The following is a 19873-nucleotide window of genomic DNA, read 5'->3' on the forward strand; positions in this document are numbered from 1 at the left end:
ATACAGAGTAAAGCTCCCTCTACACTGTCCCCATCAAACACTCTCAGGACTGGTACAGCATGGAGTTAGATACAGAGTAAGTCTCCTTCAATACTGTCCCCATCAAACACTCCCAGGACAGGTACAGCACGGGGTTAGATGCAGAGTAAAGCTCACTTTACAATGGCCTCATCAAACACTCCAAGGACTGGTACAGCACGGGGTTAGATACAGAGTAAAGCTCCCTCTACACGGTCCACATGAAACACTCCCAGGACAGGTACAGCTCGGGGTTAGATACAGAGTAAACCTCGCTGTACACTGTCCCCATCAAACACTCCCAGGACAGTTACAGCACGGGGTTAGATAGAGAGTAAAGCTCCCTCGACACTGTCCCCATCAAACACTCCCAGGACAGGTACAGCACGGGGTTAGATAGAGAGTAAAGCTCCCTCGACACTGTCCCCATCAAACACTCCCAAGACCGGTACAGCACGCGGTTAGATACAGAGTAAATCTCCCTCTACACTGTCCCCATCAGACACTCACAGGACAGGTACAGCACGGGGTTAGATACAGAGTAAAGCTCCCTCTACACTGTCCCCATCAAACACTCCCAGGGCAGGTACAGCACGGTGTTAGATACAGAGTAAAGCTTTCTCTACACGGTCCCCATCAAACACTCCCAGGACAGGTACAGCACGGGGTTAGATACAGAGTAAAGCTCCCTCTACACTGTCCCCATCAAACACTCCCAGGGCAGGTACAGCACGGTGTTAGATACAGAGTAAAGCTTTCTCTACACGGTCCCCATCAAACACTCCCAGGACAGGTACAGCACGGGGTTAGATACAGAGTAAAGCTCGCTGTACACTGTCCCCATCAAACACTCCCAGGACAGGTACAGCACAGGGTTAGATACAGAGTAAAGCTGCCTCTACACTGTCCCCATCAAACACTCCCAGGACAGATAAAGCAAAGAGATAGAAACAGAGTAAAGATCCCTCTACACTGTTCCCATCAAACACTCCCAGGACAGGTACAGCATGGGGTTAGATACAGAGTAAAGCTCCCTCTACACTGTTCCCATCAAACACTCCCAGGACAGGTACAGCACGGGGTTAGATACAGAGTAAAGCTTTCTCTACACTGTCCCCATCAAACACTCCCAGGACAGGTACAGCACAGGGTTAGATACAGAGTAAAGCTCCCTCTACACTGTCCCCATCAAACACTCCCAGGACAGGTACAGCATGGGGTTAGATACAGAGTAAATCTCCCTCTACACTGTCCCCATCAAACTCTCCCAGGACAGGTACAGCACGGGGTTAGATACAGAGTAAAGCTCCCTCTACACTGTCCCCATCAAACACTCCCAGGATAGGTACAGCACAGGGTTAGATACAGAGTAAATCTCCCTCTACACTGTCCCCATCAAACACTCCCAGGACAGGTACAGCACGGTGTTAGATACAGAGTAAATCTCCCTCTACACTGTCCCCATCAAACACTCCCAGGACAGGTACAGCACAGGGTTAGATACAGAGTAAAGCACCGTCTACACTGTCCCCATCAAACACTCCCAGGACAGGTACAGCACAGGGTTAGATACAGAGTAAAGCTCCCTCTACACTGTCCCCATCAAACACTCCCAGGACAGGTACAGCACAGGGTTAGATACAGAGTAAATCTCCCTCTACACTGTCCCCATCAAACACTCCCAGGACAGGTACAGCACAGGGTTAGATACAGAGTAAATCTCCCTCTACACTGTCCCCATCAAACACTCCCAGGACAGGTACAGCACAGGGTTAGATACAGAGTAAAACTCCCTCTACACTGTCCCCATCAAACACTCCCAGGACAGGTACAGCACAGGGTTAGATACAGAGTAAATCTCCCTCTACACTGTCCCCATCAAACACTCCCAGGACAGGTACAGCATGGGGTTAGATACAGAGTAAAGCTCCCTCTACACCGTCCCCATCAAACACTCCCAGGACAGGTACAGCACGGGGTTAGATACAGAGTAAATCTCCCTCTACACTGTCCCCATCAAACACTCCCAGGACAGGTACAGCACGGGGTTAGGTACAGAGTAAATCTCCCTCTACACTGTCCCCATCAAACACTCCCAGGACAGTTACAGCACGGGGTTAGATACAGAGTAAATCTCCCTCTACACTGTCCCCATCAAACACTCCCAGGACAGGTACAGCACGGGGTTAGATAGAGAGTAAAGCTCCCTCTACACTGTCCCCATCAAACACCCCCAGGACAGGTACGGCACGGGGTTAGATACAGAGTAAAGCTCCCTCGACACTGTCTCCATCAAACACTCCCAAGACAGGTACAGCACGGGGTTAGATACAGAGTAAAGCTCGGTGTACACTGTCCCCATCAAACACTCCCAGGACAGGTACAGCACGGGGTTAGATACAGAGTAAAGCTCCCTCGACACTGTCCCCATCAAACACTCCCAGGACAGATAAAGCACGGAGATAGAAACAGAGTAAAGATCCCTCTACATTGTTCCCATCAAACACTCCCAGGACAGGTACAGCATGGGGTTAGATACAGAGTAAAGCTCCCTCTACACTGTCTCCATCAAACACTCCCAGGACAGGTACAGCATGGGGTTAGATACAGAGTGAAGCTTCCTCTACAATGTCCCCATCAAACACTCCCAGGACAGGTACAGCACGGGGTTAGATACAGAGTAAAGCTCACTTTACACTGGCCTCATCAAACACTCCCAGGACAGGTACAGCACGGGGTTAGATACAGAGTGAAGCTTCCTCTACAATGTCCCCATCAAACACTCCCAGGACAGGTACAGCACGGGGTTAGATACAGAGTAAAGCTCCCTCTACACTGTCCCCATCAAACACTCCCAGGACAGGTACAGCACAGGGTTAGATACAGAGTAAAGCTCCCTCTACACTGTCCCCATCAAACACTCCCAGGACAGGTACAGCACGGGGTTAGATACAGAGTAAAGCTCCCTCTACACTGTCCCCATCAAACACTCCCAGGACAGGTACAGCACCGGGTTAGATACAGAGTAAAGCTCCTTCGACACTGTCCTAATCAAACACTCTCAGGACAGGTACAGCGTGGGGTTAGATACAGAGTAAAGCTCCCTGTACACTGTCCCCATCAAACACTCCCAGGACAGGTACAGCACCGGGTTAGATACAGAGTAAAGCTCCTTCGACACTGTCCTAATCAAACACTCTCAGGACAGGTACAGCGTGGGGTTAGATACAGAGTAAAGCTCCCTCTACACTGTCCCCATCAAACACTCTCAGGACTGGTACAGCACGGTGTTATCTACAGAGTAAATCTCCCTCTACTCTGTCCCCATCAAACACTCCCAGGACAGGTACAGCACGGGGTTAGATACAGAGTAAAGCTCCCTCTACACTGTCCCCATCAAACACTCACAGGACTGGTACAGCAGGGAGTTATATACACACTAAATCTCCCTCTACACTGTCCCCATGAAACACTCCCAGGACAGGTACAGCACGGGGTTAAAAACAGAGTAAAGCACCCTTTACACTATCCCCATCAAACACTCCCAGGACTGGTACAGCACGGAGTTAGATACACAGTAAAGCTCCCTCTACACTGTCCCCATCAAACACTCCCAGGACAGGTACAGCTCGGGGTTAGATACAGAGTAAAGCTCCCTGTGCACCGTCCCCATCAAACACTCCCAAGACAGGTACAGCACGGGGTTAGATACAGAGTAAAGCTCGCTGTACACTGTCCCCATCAAACACTCCCAGGACAGGTACAGCACGGGCTTAGATACAGAGTAAATCTCCTTCAATACTGTCCCCATCAAACACTCCCAGGACTGGTAGAGCACGGGGTTAGATACAGAGTAAATCTCCCTCTACACTGTCCCCATCAAACACTTCCAAGACTGGTACAGCGCGGAGTTAGAAACAGAGTGAAGACCCCTCTACACTGTCCCCATCAAACACTCCCAGGAAAGGTACAGCATGGGGTTAGATACAGAGTAGCGCTCCCTCTACACTGTCGCCATCAAACACTCCCAGGACAGGTACAGCACGGGGTTAGATACAGAGTAAAGCTCCCTCGACACTGTCCCAATCAAACACTCTCAGGAAAGGTACAGCACGGTGTTTGATACAGAGTAAAGCTCCCTCTACACTGTCCCCATCAAACACTCCCAGGAAAGGTACAGCATGGGGTTAGATACAGAGTAGCGCTCCCTCTACACTGTCGCCATCAAACACTCCCAGGACAGATACAGCACAGGGTTAGATACAGAGTAAAGCTCCCCTTACACTGTCCCCATCAAACACTCCCAGGACAGGTACAGCACGGTGTTAGATACAGAGTAAAGCAACGTCTACACTGTCCCCATCAAACACTCTCGGCACTGGTACAGCAAGGAGTGAGATACAGAGAAAATCTCCCTCTACACTGTCCCCATCAAACACTCCCAGGACAGGTACAGCACAGGGTTAGATACAGAGTAAAGCTCCCTCTACACTGTCCCCATCAAACACTCCCAGGACAGGTACAGCACGGGGTTAGATACAGAGTAAAGCTCCCTCGACACTGTCCCCATCAAACACTCCCAGGACAGGTACAGCACGGGGTTAGATACAGAGTAAATCTCCCTCTACACTGTCCCCATCAAACACTTCCAAGACTGGTACAGCGCGGAGTTAGAAACAGAGTGAAGACCCCTCTACACTGTCCCCATCAAACACTCCCAGGAAAGGTACAGCATGGGGTTAGATACAGAGTAGCACTCCCTCTACACTGTCCCCATCAAACACTCCCAGGACAGGTACGGCACGGGGTTAGATACAGAGTGAAGCACCCTCTACACATGGCCCCATCAAACATGCCCAGGACAGGAACAGCATGGGGTTCGATACAGAGTAAATCTCCCTCTACACTGTCCCGATCAAACACTCCCAGGACAGGTACAGCACGGGGTTAGATACAGAGTAAAGCTCCCTCTACACTGTCCCCATCAAACAATCCCAAGACAGGTACAGCACGGGGTTAGATACAGAGTAAAGCTCGGTGTACACTGTCCCCATCAAACACTCCCAGGACAGGTACAGCATGGGGTTAGATACAGAGTAAAGCTCGCTCGACACTGTCCCCATCAAACACTCCCAGGACAGATAAAGCACGGAGATAGAAACAGAGTAAAGATCCCTCTACACTGTTCCCATCAAACACTCCCAGGACAGGTACAGCACGGGGTTAGATACAGAGTAAAGCTCCCTCTACACTGTCTCCATCAAACACTCCCCGGACAGGTACAGCATGGGGTTAGATTCAGAGTAAAGCTCACTTTACACTAGCCTCATCAAACACTCCAAGGACTGGTACAGCACGAAGTTATATAGAGAGTAAAGCTCTCTCTACACTGTCCCCATCAAACACTCCCAGGACAGATACAGCACGGGGTTAGATACAGAGTAAATCTCCCTCTACACTGTCCCCATCAAACACTCCCAGGACAGATACAGCACGGGGTTAGATACAGAGTAAAGCTCCATCTATACTGTCCCAAACAAACACTCTCAGGACTGGTGCAGCACGGAGTTATATACAGAGTAAAGCTCGCTGTACACTGTCCCCATCAAACACTCCCAGGACAGGTACAGCACGGGGTTAGATACAGAGTAAAGCTCCCTCTACACTGTCCCCATCAAACACTCCCAGGACAGGTACAGCACAGGGTTAGATACAGAGTAATGCTCCCTCTACACTGTCCCCATCAAACACTCCCAGGACAGGTACAGCACGGGGTTAGATACAGAGTAAAGCTCCCTCTACACTGTCCCCATCAAACACTCCCAGGACAGGTACAGCACGGAGATAGAAACAGAGTAAAGATCCCTCTACACTGTCCCCATCAAACACTCCCAGGACAGGTACAGCACAGGGTTAGATACAGAGTAAAGCTCCCTCTACACTGTCCCCATCAAACACTCCCAGGACAGGTACAGCACGGGGTTAGATACAGAGTAAAGCTCCCTCTACACTGTCCCCATCAAACACTCCCAGGACAGGTACAGCACGGGGTTAGATACAGAGTAAAGCTCCCTCTACACTGTCCCCATCAAACACTCCCAGGACAGGTACAGCACGGGGTTAGATACAGAGTAAAGCTCCCTCTACACTGTCCCCATCAAACACTCCCAGGACAGGTACAGCACGGGGTTAGATACAGAGTAAAGCTCCCTCTACACTGTCCCCATCAAACCCTCCCAGGACAGGTACAGCACCGGGTTAGATACAGAGTAAATCTCCCTCTACACTGTCCCCATCAAACCCTCCCAGGACAGGTACAGCACGGAGATAGAAACAGAGTAAAGATCCCTCTACACTGTCCCCATCAAACATTCCTAGGACAGGTACAGCACGGAGTTAGATACAGAGTAAAGCTCACTTTACAATGGCCTCATCAAACACTCCAAGGACTGGTACAGCACGAAGTAATATAGAGAGTAAAGCTCTCTCTACACTGTCCCCATCAAACACTCCCAGGACAGGTACAGCACGGGGTTAGATACAGGGTAAAGCTCCCTCTACGCTGTACCCATCAAACATTCCTAGGACACGTCCAGCACGGAGTTAGATACAGAGTAAAACTCCCTCTACACGGTCCCCATCAAACACTCCCAGGAAAGGTACAGCACGGGGTTAGATACAGAGTAAAGCTCCCTCTACACCGTCCCCATCAAACACTCCCAGGACAGGTACAGCACGGGGTTAGATACAGATTAAAGCTCCCTCTACACTCTCCCCATCAAACATTCCCAGGAATAACAAAATTGGTGAAGATACTTCCTGAGAATTATGTTTCATCATGAAAAACTGAAACGGGAGTGTTTGAATGGAACAATTTGAATTATTTCTGGTGAAACACAGGATTGAGTGACTCAGCGGAAGTTAACGGTTTTTGGGGGTCAGACTGGAAGGTGGAGTTGAGGCCAAACTCAGATGGAGCAGGCTCGAGGGGCCGAATGGTCTATTCCTGCTCCTAATTGGTATGACTTTGTGAGAATGTTCAGATTGAGGGATATGGCTGGATTCGATTGACGTGGCAAATTAGCGGGATTTAGGGATATGGACCCCGAGTGGTTTGGTTTGAAAGTGGGACTGTCCTTGTTGACTCAAGGCACCTTACCCAATCTCTGTGATCTCACTGAAGTGGGGAATTCTCTGTCTCCCATACATGTCTGCACTCACTGTGATCCCAAACCATCCTCCTGTGAGAAGACACGGAGGCCAGAGTGAGGGATGGGAAGCTGCAATCTATCCCAGGGGCAGGTCATGGGTCTGCTGCAGAGCTGTTTATAATTACAGTGAAGAAAGGCATATAATAAAACTGTCTGAAACAATCTGCTTTCAAACAATATATTAAGTTACAATGAAGTTATTTTATTTTAATAACCTATGTTATGCTTGGATCCACCCACCCAAACTGACCTCACTTAATTTTATATCACTCTGTTCCCAAGCCAAAACTTTATGGGTGAGACATGCTGATGTTAGACTTAACCATACAACTGCTGAAACTCAATAGAAATTGTCACATTTTCCCTTACTATTCCCAGATCTAACAGATCCATCAAACACTCCCAGGACAGGTACAGCACAGGGTTAGATACAGAGTAAAGCACCCTCTACACTGTCCCCATCAAACACTCCCAGGACAGGTACAGCACAGGGTTAGATACAGAGTAAAGCACCCTCTACACTGTCCCCATCAAACACTCCCAGGACAGGTACAGCACGGGGTTAGATACAGAGTAAAGCTCCCTCTACACTGTCCCCATCAAACACTCCCAGGACAGGTACAGCATGGGGTTAGATACAGAGTAAAGCTCCCTCTACACTGTCCCCATCAAACACTCCCAGTACAGCTGCAGCACGGGGTTAGATACAGAGTAAAGCTCCCTCTACACTGTCCCCATCAAACACTCCCAGGACAGGTACAGCACGGGGTTAGATACAGAGTAAAGCTCCCTCTACACTGTCCTCATCAAACACTCCCAGGACAGGTACAGCACGGGGTTAGATACAGAGTAAAGCTCCCTCTACACTGTCCTCATCAAACACTCCCAGGACAGGTACAGCACGGGGTTAGATACAGAGTAAAGCACCCTCTACACTGTCCCCATCAAACACTCCCAGTACAGCTGCAGCACGGGGTCAGATACAGAGTAAAGCACCCTCTACACTGTCCCCATCAAACACTCCCAGTACAGCTGCAGCACGGGGTCAGATACAGAGTAAAGCTCCCCGCACTCTCCCCATTCACCAAAGAATGTTATTGCAGGTAGGGGTCGATGGTGGGGAGTGTGCGAGTTGAAGGTGAGAGAGGCTAATTGCAGGGGGTTTGCCCAGGCACAGCTGTATCTCACTGGGGGAAAAGGAACATTGCTGTACTATGTATAACATGACCATCTGTTCCAATCCCTAAACACAATTTTATAGCAGCTACAATATTTCTGAGTATTTCACAATGACCATCATGTCCATTTCCAATCCAGGTTGCACTCAGCTCTCAGCAAAAACTGATAGAGAGGGTTCTGGAGTGCAGAGGATTGTGGGTATTGTGGCTGCCATTACTGATTGCCATGAGGATGATGATCTGGACAACAGATGGCCGGGAGGTGGAATTCGTTGATGTTATGAAACCTCCTGGAATATGTATGATCACAGTTAGTGATCTTTGGGGTATACTAGTTTGGTATAAACGTGGAACAGTTGGGTTGAAGGGGCTGTTTCTGTGCTGTCCATTGTCTGTGTGTCTGTCTGAGTTGCTTATACAATACTGACTGTCTAATAGTCGAGCTGGTGCCTTCCTATTGAGATCTCACACGCCCTCCCACCCCCACAGTCACAGGTTCAGATCGTAGCAGAGATAACAAACAAACGGAGATAGGGAGAGATTGATAACCATCCCAATATCTAATTAAAGTGAATAGGGGCCTGTCTTGTCTAGTCCAAGTGAGCTTCCCCCAGTAATTAAACAAGAACAGACATCATTCCATTTCATACAAGACAGATGTTTTGCGATTTGTCACAACTGATAATTTTCAGAGTATTCATTTAAATTTTCCTCCTCTCCTGAAGGTGCTGACTCTCACTGGGGTACAGGACCCCTCCTCTCCTGAAGGTGCTGACTCTCACTGGGGTACAGGTCCCCCTCCTCTCCTGAAGGTGCTGACTCTCACTGGGGTACAGGTCCCCCTCCTCTCCTGAAGGTGCTGACTCTCACTGGGGTACAGGTCCCCCTCCTCTCCTGAAGGTGCTGACTCTCACTGGGGTACAGGTCCCCCTCCTCTCCTGAAGGTGCTGACTCTCACTGGGATACAGGTCCCCTCCTCTCCTGAAGGTGCTGACTCTCACTGGGGTACAGGTCCCCCTCCTCTCCTGAAGGTGCTGACTCTCACTGGGGTACAGGTCCCCCTCCTCTCCTGAAGGTGCTGACTCTCACTGGGGTACAGGTCCCCTCCTCTCCTGAAGGTGCTGACTCTCACTGGGGTATGGGTCCCCTCCTCTCCTGAAGGTGCTGACTCTCACTGGGGTACGGGTCCCCTCCTCTCCTGAAGGTGCTGACTCTCACTGGGGTACGGGTCCCCCTCCTCTCCTGAAGGTGCTGACTCTCACTGGGTCCAAGGACCGTGCCAGCTCATCAAATAGAATTGTTCTTTTGGCTGGAGAGTGAATTTTATCAGAGTATTCGACCATGAATTATGTCAGCATGGACCCTGTTCTCAGCCATATATCTGTGCATTGCTAGGGCTGGTGATAGTGACACTGAAGCTGCTCCTGAGGATAGAGGACCTGTGTTCCAGCAGTGTGTCAGCATCCCATTAACTTTAATCTTGGCTGTTCTGTCACTCGGGTCTTTATGCTTCTCCTGAGTGAGGGAAGTAATGCTCGGCTTCATTGTATTGAACTGGCATCTCAATCTTTCTTTTAACAGGTATGTTTCCACGTTCTGGAATCACAGAAGAACATGAGAACAGGGAGAAGCTGCACAAGATTCTGGACACAATAACAGACACCTTGATATGGTGCATGTCCAAGAGTGGAATCCCACCTCAGCAGCAAGCCACTCGCCTGGCACATCTCCTGATGCTGCTGTCCCACATCAGACATGCGAGGTATCATGATCCTCAATCTCACTCTGTCTCTCCTCTGAATACCTGTCAGCTTCTCTCTGGCTCTGCCTCTTTTGATATCTGCCTATCTTTCTTTCTGTGTGTCTCTTTCTCTCTCTCTCTCTCTGACGGCCTTTATTTTTACACAACACTGAAGGAGGCCCATCAAGTCTGCGTTGGCTCTTTCTGGTAGTCCCACTTCCCTCCCCTTTCCCCAGGTCCTTGCAGTTTTTTCTCTTTTAAGTGTTTATCCAGTTCCCTTTTGAAGGTGACTATTGAATCTTTACCCTCTCCTCCCCTGCCCCCACCTCATCAGACAGTGCATTCTGAACCCTAACCACTGTTGAGTAAAAAAGATTTTCCTCATTTGCTTTCTGCTTCTTTTGCTAGTTATCTTAAGCCAGTGTCCTGTCTAGCTTTCAGCAATTGGAAACAGTTTCTCTTTATTGACGCTATCTAAACCCTTCATGATTTTAAACTTCTCTATTAAATCTCTTCTTAGCCTTCTCTACCCCAAGGAGAACGACCCCATCCCCTTCAGCATATCCAAGTAACTATAATCCCTCATCCCTGGTACCAATCTAGTAAATCTCTTATGAATCCTCTCCAAAACTTTCACAGTATTCCTCAAGTGTGGTGCGCAGAATTGGACACAATAATCTTGCTGGTCCCTTCATCCAAGTCATTAACACAGATTGTAAATAGTTGAGGCTCCAGCACTGATCCCTGTGGCATGCCACTGGTTACAGCTTGCCAATCTGAAAATGACCCATTTATCCTGACTCTATTTCCTGTTAGTTAGCCAATCTTCTATCCATTATAATGTATCACCCCCAGCACCATGAGCTCTTATCTTGTGTGGTAAACTTTTATATGACACCTTATTGAATACTTTTTAGAAATCCAAATACACATCTACAGGTTCCCCTTTATCCACCCTGCTTGTTGCGTCCTCAAAAAACTAACACATTTGTCAAACACAGTTTCACTTTCACAAAACTATGTTGACTCTGATTGAATTGTGATTCTCTAAATGTCCTGCTATTACCTCCTTAATAACCGATTCTACCATCTTCCGGCAGATGTTAGTCTAACTGGCTGATAGTTTCCTGCTTTCAGCCTCCTTCCTTGAGGTGCCATGTTACATTTGCAGCTTTCCAATCCATTGGGACCTTTCCAGGATCTGGGGAATTTGGGAATCTGGGAAATTACAACCAATGCATGCACTATCTCTGCAGCCATTTCTTTTAAAATTAATCAGATTAAGATTAAGATTTAAGATTCCAATTAGCTTTCCTAGTACTTTGATGGATGTTTTTGCGAGCGGAAGGTGGTTACCAGTGGTGATCCACAGGCCTCAGTTTTGGGGCCTTTGCTGTTTGTTGTCTATATTAATGATTTGGACTTAAATGTGGCAGGCATGATTGGGAAATTTGCAGATGACACAAAAATTGGCCGTGTAGTTGATAGTGAAGAGGATAGCTGTTGTCAATGGATTGGTTGAGCCGGTGGAAAAAGTGGCAATTGGAATTCAATCTGGAAAAGTGTGAGGTAATGCCATTTTAAAAATTTGTTCACTGCCCAACGATCACTGGCTGGGCCAGCATTTATTGTCCATCCCTAATTGCCCTTGTTCATAGGGCATTTAAGAGTCAACCACATTACTGTGGGTCTGGAGTCAACATGTAGGATGAATACATGGGTTTTTACCACCATTGGGAATGTTTTGTGCAGTCATCACCAGGACTGTAGATGCCAGAATTGATTGTTCCCCTGGAGATGCTGCTGTGGAGTTGAGTCCTTTCTTTAAAGTCTCTGTCTACTGCAGAATGGAGACAAAGTCAAATTAGTAGACAGGGTCCAAGCATGTTAGTTAGGTGGAGAAAAAGAGAGGCAGGAGCTCCACTTAGCTAACTGCTCGTCCAGTTCTGCTCAGAACTACATTTGAGTGAAATGTAGGCAGAGTGTGGAGTTGGGAATTTGGTTCACCTGAGCTCTAGTAAGTTGTTCTAAAGTTTAAATATAGATTGAGAGTCAGACTCTGACATAGCAATAACAACTTGTAAGTGAGTTAAGTAGCCTTGTTAAACAGGGTGCTGCCTGGTAGTAGCAGTTATCTGTCAATCTGCTGGAAGAAGTTTGTTCAATTGGTGTTAATTACTGTACAGGAAGCTAAACTAGCTAGTGACTGATCAGAAACTCTATATAAGAAAAATATTTTTCAAACCACACAGACAGCAAGGGGCACAGGAGGAGACTATGCCTGAGTGAGACATAAACGGAGTATGGAGTTGGGAATTTTGTTCATGTGGTAAGTTCTGGTAAGATTTCTAAAGTTTAAATGTAGATTAAGTGTCAGATCTGATAGTAGAACTAACAACCTTCAAGTGAGTTAAATAGCCTTGTTAAACAGGGGGCTGCCTGGTAGTGTGATGTAGATGGAGTGTGCAGTTGGGAATTCTGTATGCAGGGTGAAAGAGCTGCTCCACCTGATACCTACTTTATCAGTCTCCAGTAGTTGGTGAGTTTTTCTTCCTTGTCTCTAGGCTAGAAAAGTGTAAGGTTCTAATATAGTAGAAAAATAGAAACATGTAAAAGTTTTACATAAACCCTTAAGTATCTAACTTACAAGAACAAGAGAAGGATCTGATTGGTGAGTAAGTCGACTTTACTTTCTAGTCTCCAGTTTATAGTAAATAGTCCAAAAGGAAGCTTAAGGATGGCAGGGCATCTCGGCTGCACAGAGTGTCCATCCTGTGGCATGTGGAGAGTCGTGTACCCTTCGTGTGGCCTAGATGAACACATGTGCAAAAGTGTCACCAGCTGCAGAACCTCGAGCGGTGGCTGGAGTTACAGTGGTGCATCAGGGAGGCTGAGAGCTCCATGGATAGCACGTTCAGAAAAACCATCTGGTTCGCTAACATCCTTCAGGAGCTTGCAGGCAGAGAGGGAGTGGGTGACCACCAGGAAGTCCAGGAGGGATTGAACACCACTTGGAGGAAGCACTGAGGGTGGTAAGGGTGCAGAATGTACTCTGGATGGGGACTTCAATGTCCATCACTAAGAGTGACTCAGTAACACCACGACTGACCGAGTCCTAAATGACAGAGCTGCTAGACCAGGTCTGTGGTAGCTGGTGAGGGAAAAACATACTTGACCTCATCCTCACCAACCTGCCTGCTGCAGATGCATCTGTCCATGACAGTATCGGTAAGCATGACCACCACACAGTCATTGTGGAGACAAAGTCCCACCTTCACATTGAGGATACCCTCCATTGTGTTGTCACTGTGCTAAGTGGGTTTCAACCAGATCTAGCAAGTCAAGACAGGGCAACCATGAGGTGCTGTGGGCCAGCAGCAGAATTGTACTCGAACACAATCTACTTATAGCCCAACATATCCCCCACTCTACCATTACCACCAAGCCATAGAATCAACCCTGGTTCAATGAAGAGTGCAGGAGGGCATGTCAGGAGCAGCACCAGGCATACCTAAAAATGAGGTGTCAGCCTGGTGAAGCTATAACATGTGTGCCAAACAACATTAGCATCCTATGATAGACAGAGCTAAGCAATCCCACAGCCAACAGATCAGATATAAGCTCTGCAGTCCTGCCACATCCAGTTGTGAATGGTGATGGACAATTAAACAACTCACTGGAGGAGGAGGCTCCACAGATATCCCCATCCTCAATGATGGAGGAGCCCAGCACATCAGTGCAAAAGATAAGGCTGAAGCATTCGCGACAATCTTCAGCCACAAGTGCCGAACAGATTGTCCATCTCGGCCTCCTCCGGAGGTCCCCAGCATCACAGATGCCAGTCTTCAGCCAATTCAATTCACTCCACGTGATACCAAGAAACAGCTGAAGGCTCTGGATACTGCAAAGGCTATGGACCCTGACAATATTACTGAAGACTTGTGCTCCAGAACTTGCTGTGCCCCTAACTAAGCTGTTCCAGTACAGCTACAACACTGGCATCTACCCGGCTATGTGGAAAATTGCCCAGGTATGTCCTGCACACAAAAAGCAGGACAAATCCAACCCGGCCAATTACTGCCCCATCAGTCTACTCTTCATCATCAATAAAGTAATGGAAGGGGTCCTCACCAGTGCTATCAAGTGGCACTTGCTTAGCAATAACCTGCTCACTGATGCCCAGTTTGGGTTCTGCCAGGGCCACTCAGCTCCTGACCTCATTACAGCCTTGGTCCAAACATGGACAAAAGAGCTGAGCTCCTGATGTGAGGTGAGAACGACTGCCCTTGACATCGAGGCAGCATTTGACTGAGTGTGGCATCAAGGAGCCCTAACAAAACTGGAGTCAATGGGAATCAGAGGGAAAACCCTCCGCTGGTTGGAGTCATACCTAGCACAAAGGAAGATGGTTGTGGTTGTTGGAGGTCAGTCATCTCAGCTCCAGGACATTACTGCAGGAGTTCCTCAGTGTAGTATCCTCGGCCCAACCATCTTCAGCTGCTTCATCAATGACCTTCCTTCCATCATTAGGTCAGAAGTGGGGATGTTCGCTGATGATTGCACAATGTTCAGCACCATTCACAACTCCTCACATACTGAAGCAGTCCATGTCCAAATGCAGCAAGACCTGGACAATACCCAGGCTTGGGCTGACAAGTGGCAAGTAACATTCACACCACACAAGTGCCAGGCAATGACCATCTCTAACAAAAGAGAATCTAACCATCACCCCATGACATTCAATGGCATTACCATCACTGAATCCCCCACTATCAATATCCTAGAGGTTACCATTGATCAGGAACTGAACTGGACTAGCCATATAAATACTGTGGCTACAAGAGCAGGTCAGAGGCTATGAATCGTGTGATGAGTAACTCACCTCCTGTCTCCCCAAGGCCTGTCCACCATCTACAAGGCACAAGTCAGGAGTGTGATGAATACTCTCCACTTGCCTGGATGAGTGCAGCTCCCACAACACTCAAGAAGATTGACACCATCCCGGACAAAGCAGCCCAGTCGATTGGCACCACGTCCACAAACATTCACTCCCTCCATCACCGACACACAGTAGCAGCAGCGTGTGTACCATCTACAGGAGAGGGTACAGAGGGGAATTTTTTTTTACTGTTTCACGGAATGTGGGCTTCGCTGGCTGGGCCAGCATTCATTGCCCATCCCTAGTTGCCCTTGAGAAGGTGGTGGTGAGCTGCCTTCTTGAGCCACTGCAGTCCATGTGGTGTAGGTACACCCACAGTGCTGTTAGGGAGGGAGTTCCAGGATTTTGACTCAGCGACAGTGAAGGAACAGCGATATATTTCCAAATCAGGATGGTGGAGTGACTTGGAGGGGAACTTCCAGGTAGTGGTGTTCCCATCTATCTGCTGCCTTTGTCCTTCTAGATGGTAGTGATTTACAAGGGTGTTACCAGGACTGGAAAATTGAGGCTATGAGGAAAGATTGGAGAGGCTGGGGCTCTTCTCCTTGGAACAGGGGAGGCTGAGGGGAGATTTGATTGAGATGTACAAAATTATGACGGGGCCAGGATAGAGAGGATTGGAAGAGGTTATTTACTTTAGCAGAGAGGTCAGTGACTGGGGGGCAGAAATTTAAAGTGATTGATAGAAGGATTAGAGGGGAGATGAGGAAAAGGGTTTCAGCCAGAGGGTTGTGGGGGACTGGAACCCACAGCCTGACAGGGGAGTACAGGCAGAATCCCTCAACCCATTCAAAAGGTGTCTGGATATTCACCTCAAGTGTTGTAACCTGCAGGACTATGGACCAAACACTGGAAAGTGGGATTTGGCTGGGTGGCTTGTTTCTTGTGGCGCAGACACAGTGGGCTCTTTCTGTGCCATAAACTTTCTGATTCTAGAGTCTATGAAACCCATGTGCTTAAACTACACAAAGTCATGGGCTGGTCATGTGATCTCTCTCTAACCACCAGTAATTCAAACTTACTTGCATATTCCAATTATAACTCAATTGGTTCATTTGGAGAGTTATCTATGAAATCAATTTCTTTTTGTCCAAGCGATTAACCTTTGAATGGTTCATCTTCAGTCATTGAATACTGTATGTGGTTTCCATAGGTTTTGTTGATAGGGCAGGAATGAGGGTCATTCACAAACCCCAGGGGTTCCATTGCCTGTGATGTATTTCACAATCTTTCTGTTTCCTATCCTTAGGGTTGCAATGTGGAACATATAGTAAAGTAAATTCTTGTTGGGCATCTTGACGTGTCTATTTCAACAAAGTCTGTCTTTTTAAAAGTTTAATTCCTGCTTCCAGCTGATGAATTAAAAATTAATATTTGACACAAACACATCTTCATCATAATATTTACTGTCTATTTTTATATTTCTTGTTAATTTACTCTCAATCTATTTTATCCTTCTTGTTTATTCATTCATTTATGTGACTCCAACTCTAGCCAGACTGTGCCGTGTGATGCAGACTCTAGCCAGACTGTGCCTTGTGATGCAGACTCTAGCCAGACTGCACCGTGTGATGCAGACTCTAGTGAGACTGCGCCGTGTGATGCAGACTCTAGCCAGACTGCGCCACGTGATGCAGACTCTAGCGAGACTGCGCCGTGTGATGCAGACTCTAGCCAGACTGCGCCGTGTGATGCAGACTCTAGCCAGACTGAGCCGTGTGATGCAGACTCTAGCGAGACTGCGCCGTGTGATGCAGACTCTAGCGAGACTGCGCCGTGTGATGCAGACTCTAGCGAGACTGCACCGTGTGATGCAGACTTTAGCCAGTCTGAGCCGTGTGATGCAGACTCTAGCCAGACTGTGCCGTGTGATGCAGACTCTAGCGAGACTGCGCCGTGTGATGCAGACTCTAGCCAGACTGAGCCGTGTGATGCAGACTCTAGCCAGACTGAGCCGTGTGATGCAGACTCTAGCCAGACTGAGCCGTGTGATGCAGACTCTAGCCAGACTGCGCCACGTGATGCAGACTCTAGCCAGACTGCGCCGTGTGATGCAGACTCTAGCCAGACTGCACCATGTGATGCAGACTCTAGCCAGACTGAGCCGTGTGATGCAGACTCTAGCCAGACTGAGCCGTGTGATGCAGACTCTAGCCAGACTGAGCCGTGTGATGCAGACTCTAGCCAGACTGAGCCGTGTGATGCAGACTCTAGCCAGACTGAGCCGTGTGATGCAGACTCTAGCCAGACTGAGCCGTGTGATGCAGACTCTAGCCAGACTGAGCCGTGTGATGCAGACTCTAGCCAGACTGCGCCACGTGATGCAGACTCTAGCCAGACTGCGCCACGTGATGCAGACTCTAGCCAGACTGCGCCATGTTGCATGTTGCTCCTCAAACACCCCTCCCCCCCTCCCCCCGCCAACCTGGGCCTCTCCATTCACTTCCTGTTGTTTTCTTTTCCAGTAATAAAGGAATGGAACACCTCTACAGCATGAAGTGCAAGAACGTTGTGCCCTTCTATGACCTTCTGCTCGAGATGCTCGATGCTCATGTTATCTACAGCCGCAGGAAGCCAACAGATGATCACGTCAGCAGCCAGTCAAAGGCTAACAACCTCTGATCTCTGCCCCAACCGGAAAACATTCGTTCTTCTCTCCTCCCTCCTCCCAACTTGCTCAGCCACAAGGAATAAACACAATGGACGACCAGCTGTCATCAAGGAGACAGGACAATGGAAGAGTAAAAGCCACTTACAAAACACCAAACAAACTTGTTTCTATTGATTCTACTGCATTCTCCTCTGGCCCCCAGTTTGCTCCTTCTTCTCCTGAAGGTGCTGCCTCCTGCCCATTGCCTCTCTTGAATTGTCCTAGACATTTGAGGCTATTGCATCGGGGACAATTCCCATTTGTCCCCAGGCCTTTCCCTCTCCCTGCCCACTCTATTCAGCCTGGGAGGATGGCAGGATCAAAATATGTAACAGAAGATACTCCACCCATCCCAAAACACCAATGGGCACTGTCCCGAGCTGACCAATGGGCACTGTCCCAAGCTAGTGGGCACTGTCCTAAACTGACCAACGGGCACTATCCTTGAGCTGACCAATGGTCATTGGGCACTGTCCTGAGCTAGTCGACACTGTCCTGAGCTGACCAGTGAGCATTGGCCCAAGTTGACCAATGAGCACTCTCCTGAGCTGACCCAAAACCCAGTGGGAGTTGATCTTGGGGGTTTGTCCTGCTGTCTGTTGCTCAGTAACACGTTGGGGTTGGTGCCTGCACACCTTGAGCTATCACGGTGGGTATAGCGGGGGGAAGGGGGATTTTCCAATGTCAAGCTCCACTTGCAGCCATGCTCACATCAACATTGAACTGGAGCCGCTCGCCGCTCGTCTGGTAATGCACTCACCATACCGTGGGACACTGGCAACAGTGGCACGGGTCATGGTGTGGAGTTACAATATTTACTCTTTGCTATTGCTGTGACTCTGTTCTCTGCTATTGCAAGAGTGGAGAACATGGACCTTTCCTCAGAGATGAAACCTCGGTGCCCAATTTAAACTGGAGAGCTCCCTGGATTGGCTGAAGTTGATGGGCTGCTGGGTGCTGACCCTGGGCACCACTCGAGATGCGAACAGTTTGAGCTGCCAGCTGTGGTTATTAAGTAGGAGGTGGCTGTAGGGGGGTTGTAGCCCAGTTAAATTGGAGATGATAGTTTCCTCACTGTCCCAGGGTTCATGCTCTGAAAGCTCAGTCAGTCAAAGCAAATGTGAAAACTCCGCTATGAAACCTTGTGTTGTTTTTATATTTTCACTGGTAAACAGTGTGGATTCACAGACAATCTAACAGGCCACACTGTGAACTCTCCTACACTGGACAGAGAGGGGGTTAGTCCCCTACAATGGCCCCCAAAACCCATGTGATGGAAGAGGGGCTGTTGCATACACCCAGCAGACTTCAGATTAATAGATTTTTGTGAGTTAAGAGAATCGAGGGGTGTGAAGATGGCTGAACGAGGCTAAGGTACAAACCAGCCATGATCTGATTGCACCAGGCTGGAAGGACTGCATGGCCTCTGCCTGTTACCACGTTCTTATCGCCCTGAATGTGATCCAAGAATTTCTCCTGACCCTGAGCAAAAGTGACAACTGCAAAAGACTGGTGACCGTTTCGCCCCAGATGCCTGACAGTCAATGAAGTAAAATCTCAGACTAACTTCACAGCCTTCACCATTCACCTGGACCCTTCACTGCAGAGTTCCAGACAACATCCATTCACCTTCAACTCTTCCTGTCCTTGTAACCAGCTCATTACCGGGACCATCCTGCCTATCACTGAGGAGCGGGCCTGAGACTCCTGCAGATAAAAACCAGTGGAGCAGGGACAGGGACAGGGACAGGGAGTGGGTCAGGGTCAGGAGTGTGGGTCGGGGGAGTGGGGTCTGGGACTTGCTCAGTGCTGTGAGCAGTAATATTTGTAGTTATGGCTGCATTATCATTGTGTTGGAATCAGGGTGAAGGCCAGAATTTATTGCTGAGCCCCAACCACCCTGAGAAGGTGGTGATTCAGGTCATAACCTGTCACATTTAACACACACTACAGCTCCTCGATCCCTCTCCTGATCACAACCCTTGACAATCTCACTCTCACACGTGCACACACACACACACACACACACACACACTCTGACTCTCTCACACGTGCACACACACACACACACACACACACACACTCTGACTCTCTCACATGTGCACACACACACACACACACACACTCTGACTCTCT

At 48.5% G+C, this 19873-nt stretch overlaps 1 protein-coding gene across 1 annotated transcript in view; it reads left to right on the forward strand.

Annotated features, from left to right (window-relative positions):
• Positions 1 to 17930, forward strand: part of esr2a (estrogen receptor 2a) — a 223856-nt gene extending 205926 nt beyond the window's left edge. Inside the window, exons 8-9 of the mRNA XM_041214795.1 lie at positions 9989 to 10169; positions 17553 to 17930. Coding sequence (XP_041070729.1) covers positions 9989 to 10169; positions 17553 to 17709 — 338 coding nt within the window. The 3' untranslated portion in view covers positions 17710 to 17930. The remainder of the gene's footprint in view (positions 1 to 9988; positions 10170 to 17552) is intronic.
• Positions 17931 to 19873: the final 1943 nt, after the last annotated feature.

Source organism: Carcharodon carcharias, chromosome 20, assembly GCF_017639515.1.
Source record: "Carcharodon carcharias isolate sCarCar2 chromosome 20, sCarCar2.pri, whole genome shotgun sequence".
Classification (NCBI taxonomy): Eukaryota; Metazoa; Chordata; class Chondrichthyes; order Lamniformes; family Lamnidae; genus Carcharodon; species Carcharodon carcharias.